At 52.6% G+C, this 10,370-nt stretch overlaps 1 protein-coding gene across 1 annotated transcript; it reads left to right on the top strand.

Moving 5' to 3' along the window:
- The first annotated feature begins 6,420 nt into the window (after positions 1-6,420).
- LOC149435149 (uncharacterized) lies at positions 6,421-8,098 on the top strand. The gene has a single exon (XM_089662974.1). It carries the CDS (start codon positions 6,467-6,469, stop codon positions 7,904-7,906), a length of 1,440 nt encoding a protein of 479 aa, XP_089519100.1. The 5' UTR covers positions 6,421-6,466; the 3' UTR covers positions 7,907-8,098.
- Positions 8,099-10,370: the final 2,272 nt, after the last annotated feature.

Here is a 10,370-nt window from a genome sequence, read left to right on the forward strand (position 1 = left end):
ACACAGTACAGGAGATGGTCAGAGACTGCGGACACAGTACAGGAGATGACCAGAGACTGCGGACACGGTACAGGAGATGACCAGAGACTGCGGACACGGTACAGGAGATGACCTGAGACTACGGACATAATACAGGAGATGGTCAGAGACTGCGGACACAGTACAGGAGATGACCAGAGACTGCGGACATAGTACAGGAGATGGTCAAAGACTGCAGACAATTTACAGGAGATGACCAGAGACTGCGGACACAGTACAGGAGATGACCACAGACTGCGGACACAGTACAGGAGATGACCAGAGACTGCGGACACAGTACAGGAGATGACCAGAGACTGTGGACACAGTACAGGAGATGACCAGAGACTGCGGACATAGTACAGGAGATGACCAGAGACTGCGGACACAGTACAGGAGATGACCAGAGACTGCAGACATAGTACAGGGATGACCAGAGACTGCGGACACAGTACAGGAGATGACCAGAGACTGCAGACATAGTACAGGAGATGACCAGAGACTGCAGACATAGTACAGGAGATGACCAGAGACTGCGGACACAGTACAGGGGATGATCAGAGACTGCGGACACGGTACAGGAGATGACCAGAGACTGCGGACACGGTACAGGAGATGACCAGAGACTTCGGACACAGTACAGGAGATGACCAGAGACTTCGGACACAGTACAGGAGATGACCAGAGACTGCGGACATAGTACAGGAGATGACCAGAGACTGCGGACATAGTACAGGAGATGACCAGAGACTTCGGACACAGTACAGGAGATGACCAGAGACTGCGGACACAGTGCAGGGAATGACCAGAGACTGCGGACACAGTACAGGAGATGACCAGAGACTGCGGACACAGTACAGGAGATGACCAGAGACTGCGAACACAGTACAGGAGATGACCAGAGACTGCGGACATAGTACAGGAGATGACCAGAGACTGCGGACATAGTACAGGAGATGACCAGAGACTGCGGACATAGTACAGGAGATGACCAGAGACTGCGGACATAGTACAGGAGATGACCAGAGACTGCGGACACAGTACAGGAGATGACCAGAGACTGCGGACACAGTACAGGAGATGACCAGAGACTGCGGACATAGTACAGGAGATGACCAGAGACTGCAGACACAGTACCGGAGATGACCAGAGCCTGCGGACACAGTACAGGAGATGACCAGAGACTGCGGACACAGTACAGGAGATGACCAGAGACTGCGGACACAGTACAGGGGATGACCAGAGACTGCGGACACAGTACAGGAGATGGTCATAGACTACAGACATAGTACAGGAGATGACAGAGACTGCAGACATAGTACAGGAGATGACCAGAGACTGCAGACACAGTACAGGGGATGACCAGAGACTGCGGACACAGTACAGGAGATGACCAGAGATTGCAGAGATGCTACAGAAGATGATCAGAGACTATAGACATAGTACAGGAGATGGTCAGAGACTGCGGACACAGTACAGGAGATGGTCAGAGACTGCAGACACAGTACAGGAGATGACCAGAGACTGCGGACACGGTACAGGAGATGACCAGAGACTGCGGACACGGTACAGGAGATGACCAGAGACTGCGGACACGGTACAGGAGATGACCTGAGACTACAGACATAATACAGGAGATGGTCAGAGACTGCGGACATAGTACAGGAGATGACCAGAGACTGCGGACATAGTACAGGAGATGGTCAAAGACTGCAGACAATTTACAGGAGATGACCAGAGACTGCGGACATAGTACAGGAGATGACCAGAGACTGCGGACATAGTACAGGAGATGACCAGAGACTGCAGACACAGTCCAGGAGATGACCAGAGACTGCGGACATAGTACAGGAGATGACCAGAGACTGCGGACATAGTACAGGAGATGACCAGAGACTGCGGACACGGTACAGGAGATGACCAGAGACTGCGGACACAGTACAGGAGATGACCGGAGACTGCAGACACAGTACAGGAGATGACCAGAGACTGCGGACATAGTACAGGAGATGACCAGAGACTGCGGACACGGTACAGGAGATGACCAGAGACTGCGGACACAGTACAGGAGATGACCAGAGACTGCGGACACAGTACAGGAGATGACCAGAGACTGCGGACACAGTACAGGAGATGACCGGAGACTGCAGACACAGTACAGGAGATGACCAGAGACTGCGGACATAGTACAGGAGATGACCAGAGACTGCGGACACAGTACAGGAGATGACCAGAGACTGCGGACACAGTGCAGGAGATGACCAGAGACTGCGGACACAGTACAGGAGATGACCAGAGACTGCGGACATAGTACAGGGATGACCACAGACTGCGGACACAGTACAGGAGATGACCAGAGACTGCGGACACGGTACAGGAGATGACCAGAGACTGCGGACACAGTACAGGAGATGACCTGAGACTACGGACATAATACAGGAGATGGTCAGAGACTGCGGACATAGTACAGGAGATGACCAGAGACTGCGGTCATAGTACAGGAGATGGTCAAAGACTGCAGACAATTTACAGGAGATGACCAGAGACTGCGGACATAGTACAGGAGATGACCAGAGACTGCGGACATAGTACAGGAGATGGTCAAAGACTGCAGACAATTTACAGGAGATGACCAGAGACTGCGGACACAGTACAGGAGATGACCAGAGACTGCGGACACAGTACAGGAGATGACCAGAGACTGCAGACATAGTACAGGAGATGACCGGAGACTGCAGACACAGTACAGGAGATGACCGGAGACTGCGGACACAGTACAGGAGATGACCGGAGACTGCAGACACAGTACAGGAGATGACCAGAGACTGCGGACATAATACAGGGGATGGTCTAGAGATACATTACATGTGTTTGAAGTCCGGAGACAGTCAGAGACCAGGAATATATTACACGGGACTGTTGGAGATCATACTTTTCTTTCATATATCAATGGTACTGCAGGGACGTGAGGGCTGCACAATAAGCACCAAAGGGCCACAGGTTGGGCCCTGGGGATCTGAGGATTCCGAATTTCAAGTGCAGATTGGGGATCCCCCAACTAGAAGAAGTAATGGCTCATTATTGTCTATTAGGGATGTCATCTCCCAGGGTGGAGGAAGGATTCCGATTGGTCTATAATTCTGTCATTGGTAACATTGTATTATTTTCTGTTGCATTGTTTCCGCTGGCACCTCCCCGCTCTCTCCTAGCAGATGGCATTGGAGTCAATGACTTAGCAACAAATGTAAGACAAGTAACAGGAAAAGAAGGTGCCGACTTGGTGCCCCCGGGCGTTATCATCTGTCGCCTGTGTCACTGTGATTCCACCTCGCTGCTCAGAGAGGACAATCGTCACCCCATCCAGAGCCGTGTGCTGCAACATGCCACCAGCGGGCATCCCACCTGGAGAGCGAGGAAGATCTGACTGGGGGGAGAGAAGACATCTGTTCACTGTGTGTGGAGGGAGGCGATGACGCCGAGCGTCTGACTGACACTTCATAATTCCCGCTCTGCTGCCAGCCAGGAGAGTCCTATGAACCCAAACCGAGATCCTCTGAGTTCTGGGGTTCCCAGACACTGCATGGTGCTCCCTTTGTAGTGAGCAGAGAAGTGGGACTGTGCAGAGTCCATACATACATAAATGGGAACAGATACCGAGAATGACACCCGGCATCCGGGACAGGAGAAGTGGGACTGTGCAGAGTCCATACATACAGAATAAGGACAGATACCGAGAATGACACCCGGCATCCGGGACAGGAGAAGTGGGACTGTGCAGAGTCCATACATACAGAATAAGGACAGATACCGAGAATGACACCCGGCATCCAGGACAGGAGAAGTGGGACTGTGCAGAGTCCATACATACAGAATAAGGACAGATACCGAGAATGACACCCGGCATCCAGGACAGGAGAAGTGGGACTGTGCAGAGTCCATACATACAGAATAAGGACAGATACCGAGAATGACACCCGGCATCCAGGACAGGAGAAGTGGGACTGTGCAGAGTCCATACATACAGAACGGGGACAGATACCGAGAATGACACCCGGCATCCGGGACAGGAGAAGTGGGACTGTGCAGAGTCCATACATACAGAATAAGGACAGATACCGAGAATGACACCCGGCATCCGGGACAGGAGAAGTGGGACTGTGCAGAGGGTGTGGTTTCCTGTGGAGCAGCTGCAGGCTGTGTGGTGCTGACCTCCTCTGATGTCTGATACAAGCCCAGGGTTGGGCTGGGGCGCCTCCCAGGAGAGTCCCAGGCTTCTCGGCCTGCTCATGGAGGTGAAGCTGTGGTTGGTGGTGAAGCGGGAGGACGGAGTTCAGTGAATGGAAAGCAAATGGCAGAGACTGTGAGTAGATGTGGGAATGTTGGTGATGGAAAGTCCAGTGTGAGAAGTTCTGGTAATACAGAGAAGATGAAGTCAGTCCAGCAGGGTGATAATGTCTCTCAGCAAAATGTCAGTTCTGGAAGTGCAGCACATGGCAGTCCGCCATTGCAGCCACAGCATGCCCAGCAGAGAAGGGCCCAGTCAGTTCAGTCCAAACAGCAAAGTAATGTTGTCACCAAGCAAACTCCAAGCTCTGGAGGAGCAGCTCAAGGCAGTCAGCCATTGCAACCACAGCAGGCCCAAGCCGTGCAGAGCGGGGCCCACGCCGTGCAGAGCGGGGCCCATCTAGTTCAGTCTAAACAGCAATGTAAGGCTGTCACCAAGCAAACTCCAAGTTCTGGAGGAGCAACCCAAGACAGTCTGCCATTACAGGCACAACAAGCCAAGCAGAGGAAAGTTCAGTCTGTCCAGCAATGTGATGTTGTTACCCAGCCTAGTCCAAGCCTTGGAGGTCCAACTCCGGGCAGTCCACCATTACAGGCACCGCAAGCCCAGCATAGCAAAACCCATGCCGTGCAGAGCGGGGCCCATGCCGTGCAGAGCGGGGCCCATCCAGTTCAGCCTAAACAGCAATGTAATGTTGTCACCCAGCGCACTCCAAGCTCTGGAAGTGCAACCCAAGGCAGTCAGCCATTACAGTCGCAGCAAGACCAGCAGAGCAGAGCTCAGTCAATTCTGTTTAAACAGCAATGTAATGTTGTCACCCTGCACAGTCCAAGTCATGGAGGTCTAACTCCATGCGGTCAGCCATTACAGGCACCACAAGCCCAGCAGAGTGGGGCTTATGCCGTGCAGAGCGGAACCCATACAGTCCATGCAGCTCAGGAATGTAAGGTTGTCACCCGGCATGCTTCAAGTTCTGGAACTGTAAATCAAGGCAGTCAGTCATTGCAACAAAAGCAAGTCCAGCAGAGTAGAGCCCATGCCATACAGTGCAAAGTCCATGCCGTGCAGAGTGGTGATCACACAGTCCATATGGCTCAGGAAAGTGACACTATCACCCAGCACACTACCGGCTCTGGAGTAGCAACAAAAGGCAGTCAGCCATTGCAAACAAAGCAAGCCCAGAAGAGTGGAGCCCATGCCGCTCAGAGCCCAGCACAGGCCGTTCAGAGCGGGGCCCATACAGTTCAGAGTGGAGCAGAGACACCTGTCGCTCCCAGTACTCCGCGCAGATCTGCAAGGACTACGTTGGAGCAGAAAACTCTGAAGGAGAACTTACAGCAGTGTGTAATGGTGGGCAGTGGCCAGGAACGCTCATTACGCCCCAGGTCCCGGCAGAAGAAAGATGATGGAGCCAATAAGCCTCCACAGTCTGGCCTGGAGAGTCCTTCTACATCCAGCAGAGACCCTTCACCCAGTACCGCTGATGGGGATCAGAATTTCAAGCGTCCTGCGGATAGGAAGCAGAAAGTGTTAAAGTCACCTGTGCTGCGCCTGGCTGACAGGATTCCTGATCTGGAGAAGAGAATGAAGACCTTGAGGAAAGCTAAGGCTTCGACCCAGAAAAGGATTGACTCCATCTACAGACTCAAGGCTGCCGACCCCGGGAATGAAGTCCTACATGACAGCGAGCTTAACGCCCTGGGCATTGAACTGGCCGGTATATCGAGGAACATTGATGCTGTTCTGGAAGAACTGGGACCAGGGGGGGAGGTGTATCGGGATTGCGATTGGGTTGGGGCACAATTAAGTGTAAAGATGGAGTCTTCTTCAGAGTCGGACTCCGGGGAACTGATCCAAGGCACGCTACCAGCAAATGTGCCTTCTGAAAGACAGACTCCAGCTCTGGAGGACAGCGGTAGCGTCAGCTTCACCCAGCAGACTTTCATAGTGCAGGAAACCCAGAGAAGCGACATGGACTCCCAGCACATGGACTATGAGGACGGTGTTGCTCCCCCCGGTTCTCATGGTGGAACCAATGCTGAGGGGACTGGTGTTCGGGATGGGGTAGTTGATAATTATGCTGATGCTAGTGGTGATGTGGCCAGTGCGGATATCACTAATATTGATGTAGGGGTTCCTGATGTCATTAACACTGAGGTAGGTATGTCTGGATGGGGTCAGGACCAGTCTGAGGACCCTGTGAATGTGGCGATGGAGGAGTCAGTTCAGGATAACACCCGTGATTTCCCCCCTTTGGTTGAGTCGCCACCTGCATCAGAAGGGAATAGTGGTCCATCTGGCCATGTCCCTCCTCGGAATGCCTGGAGCCGTGGGGCTCCTTCTTTTTCCAACAATACCGGTTATACTGGTCAGGCCTTCAAGAGGAGGAACGTGGTCAGGTTGAAGCATAGGGGTTCCAGAGAAGAGCTCCCTGATAGGAGGTTTGTAGTTAGGGAGTTGCTGTGTCAGCAGATGGGGTTTGCGCCCGCAGATATTTTGGCAGTCATCAACCTCCCTGACAGACAGGGGTATGATGTCAGCTTTAAGCTCATGTCTGCCTTGGACAGGTTCTGGGCCGGCTTTAGTGGGTTTCGGGATAAAGAGGGGTGGAAGATTTTCACCTTCATCCCCATCTCCAAACCTGACACAGCAAACGTGAACATCATTTTCTGGAATGAGTCTGTGCCCCCCCAGGATATTGTAGTCTGGCTCAGAAGGCATTGTGAGATGGTCTCTGATCTGACCAAAACTAGGGACAGTGATGGGATCTGGACTGGAGGTTGGAGGGTTCTTGTCAAGCTGAGGCAGAGTAACAATGTCACCCATCACCTTCCAAACTCCTTTTTCATTGGGCGGGAGAGGGGAGTTTGCTTCTATGCAGGTCAGCCCAGGCTATGTTTCAAATGCGGTAGGTCGGGTCATGTGGCGAGTGTCTGCTCTATTATGAAGTGTAATCTGTGTGGGGAGGTCGGCCATGTCAGTTCTACCTGTGAGAACATCAAGTGCAATCTATGTGGTAGGCTTGGCCATTTGCACAGAGATTGCCCGGTGGCTTTCCACAATAGGGATGAGGAATCAGTGGATGAGGAATTTCTGGTGGTAGCAGAACACCTGGAGGAGGAAGCCTTAATGAATGGGGTGATATCAACTGAGGGGGAGGTAAACCCAGAAGTCCAAGGGGCCAGCCTCGGGCAGGAGGGCAGTGTTCAGCAGACTGAGGAGCAGCGGCCATCTGTGGCCATCCCATCCATTTCAGTTCCTGCCTCTGTGGAGAACATTCCCAGGCAGAAGAGAAGGAATAGGAAGGACAAGGCCACCCGTAAACCTGAAAGTGAATGGACCCGAGCGCAGAAATCCGCTAAGAAGGTGAGAAGGGTGCCAGAAGGTAGTATGGCAGTCAGCAACCAGTATGATGTCCTATCAGAGTCAGATGCCGACTCCTGTGATCTAGAGGACCAAATGGAGGAAGAAGTAGAAAGGGAATCTGCAGCTAGTTCAGGGGAGGACCCGCCCACTAAGAAGCGCCCGCCCCCTGCTCCCGTATTTGTAGAATCCGATATGGAAACTGGTAGTCGGCGGAGTGACTCAGATTCCGATTTATAAGAAGAGTTTAGAGCCGAAAGGAATATAAAATGGGAGGAATTTATTTACAGCATCAAATTCTATGCAGAACTTTCATTAGTTTAATTTGTTGACTTTCTGTCGTGAAGATGTAGGCATTTGTTACATTGTTGGTTTATGTGTTTTTTATGATGATGGTTACAGTTTTGTTACCTTGTAATTTGTTTGTTTATACAAATAAAAATATCCATACATACAGAACGGGGACAGATACCGAGAATGACACCCGGCATCCGGGACAGGAGAAGTGGGACTGTGCAGAGTCCATACATACAGAATAAGGACAGATACCGAGAATGACACCCGGCATCCGGGACAGGAGAAGTGGGACTGTGCAGAGGGTGTGGTTTCCTGTGGAGCAGCTGCAGGCTGTGTGGTGCTGACCTCCTCTGATGTCTGGTACAACCCCAGGGTTGGGCTGCCCTGGGCTGGGACACCTCCTAGGAGAGTCCCAGGCTTCTCGGCCTGCTCATGGAGGTGAAGCTGTGGTTGGTGGTGAAGCTGGAAGACAGAGTTTGGTGAATGGAAAGCAAATGGCAGAGACTGTGAGTAGATGGGGGAATGTTGGTGATGGAAAGTCCAGTGTGAGAAGTTCTGGTAATACAGAGAAGATGAAGTCAGTCCAGCAGTGTGATAATGTCTCTCAGCAAAGTGTGAGTTCTGGAAGTGCAGCACATGGCAGTCCGCCATTGCAGCCAGAGCATGCCCAGCAGAGAAGGGCCCAGTCAGTTCAGTCCAAACAGCAATGTAATGTTGTCACCAAGCAAACTCCAAGCTCTGGAGGAGCAGCTCAAGGCAGTCAGCCATTGCAACCACAGCAGGCCCAAGCCGTGCAGAGCGGAGCCCATGCCGTGCAGAGCGGGGCCCATCTAGTTCAGTCTAAACAGCAATGTAAGGCTGTCACCAAGCACACTCCAAGTTCTGGAGGAGCAACCCAAGGCAGTCCACCATTACAGGCACAACAAGCCAAGCAGAGGAAAGTTCAGTCTGTCCAGCAATGTGATGTTGTTACCCAGCCTAGTCCAAGCCTTGGAGGTCCAACTCCGGGCAGTCCACCATTACAGGCACCGCAAGCCCAGCAGAGCAAAACCCATGCCGTGTAGAGCGGGGCCCATGCCGTGCAGAGCGGGGCCCATCCGTTTCAGTCAAAACAGCCATGTAAGGGTGTCACCCAGAGCACTCCAAGCTCTGGAGGAGCAATGCAAGGCAGTCAGCCATCGCAATTACTGAAAGCCCAGCAGAGCGGAGCCCATGCCGTGCAGAGCGGGGCCCATCCAGTTCAGCCTAAACAGTAATGTTGTCACCCAGCGCACTCCAAGCTCTGGAAGTGCAACTCAAGGCAGTCAGCCATTAAAGTCGCAGCAAGACCAGCAGAGCAGAGCTCAGTCAATTCTGTTTAAACAGCAATGTAATGTTATCACCCTGCACAGTCCAAGTCATGGAGGCCTAACTCCATGCGGTCAGCCATTACAGGCACCACAAGCCCAGCAGAGTGGGGCCCATGCCGTGCAGAGCGGAACCCATACAGTCCATGCAGCTCAGGAATGTAAGGTTGTCACCCGGCATGCTTCAAGTTCTGGAACTGTAAATCAAGGCAGTCAGTCATTGCAACAAAAGCAAGTCCAGCAGAGTAGAGCCCATACCATACAGTGCAAAGTCCATGCCGTGCAGAGTGGTGATCACACAGTCCATATGGCTCAGGAAAGTGACACTATCACCCAGCACACTACCAGCTCTGGAGTAGCAACAAAAGGCAGTCAGCCATTGCAAACAAAGCAAGCCCAGAAGAGTGGAGCCCATGCCGCACAGAGTCCAGCACAGGCCGTTGAGAGCGGGGCCCATACAGTTCAGAGCGGAGCAGAGACAACTGTCACTCCCAGTACTCCGCGCAGATCTGCAAGGACTACGTTGGAGCAGAAAACTCTGAAGGAGAACTTACAGCAGTGTGTAGTGGTGGGCAGTGGCCAGGAACGATCATTACGCCCCAGGTCCCGGCAGAAGAAAGATGATGGAGCCAATAAGCCTCCACAGTCTGGCCCGGAGAGTCCTACTACATCCAGCAGAGACCCTTCACCCAGTACCGCTGATGGGGATCAGAATTTCAAGCGTCCTGCGGATAGGAAGCAGAAAGTGTTAAAGTCACCTGTGCTGCGCCTGGCTGACAGGATTCCTGCTCTGGAGAAGAGAATGAAGACCTTGAGGAAAGCTAAGGCTTCGACCCAGAAAAGGATTGACTCCATCTACAGACTCAAGGCTGCCGACCCCGGGAATGAAGTCCTACATGACAGCGAGCTTAACGCCCTGGGCATTGAACTGGCCGGTATATCGAGGAACATTGATGCTGTTCTGGAAGAACTGGGACCAGGGGGGGAGGTGTATCGGGATTGTGATTGGGTTGGGGCACAATTAAGTGTTAGGATGGAGTCTTCTTCAGAGTCAGACTCCG

This window comes from Staurois parvus, unplaced genomic scaffold, assembly GCF_062004578.1.
Source record: "Staurois parvus isolate SC_StPar_1 unplaced genomic scaffold, SC_StPar_1.0 ptg001596l, whole genome shotgun sequence".
Lineage (NCBI taxonomy): Eukaryota > Metazoa > Chordata > Amphibia > Anura > Ranidae > Staurois > Staurois parvus.

What these genes read in the sequence shown, in the direction of transcription:
- LOC149435149 (XM_089662974.1), top strand. Translation starts at nt 6,467, where the DNA reads ATGTCTGGATGGGGTCAGGACCAGTCTGAGGACCCTGTGAATGTGGCG.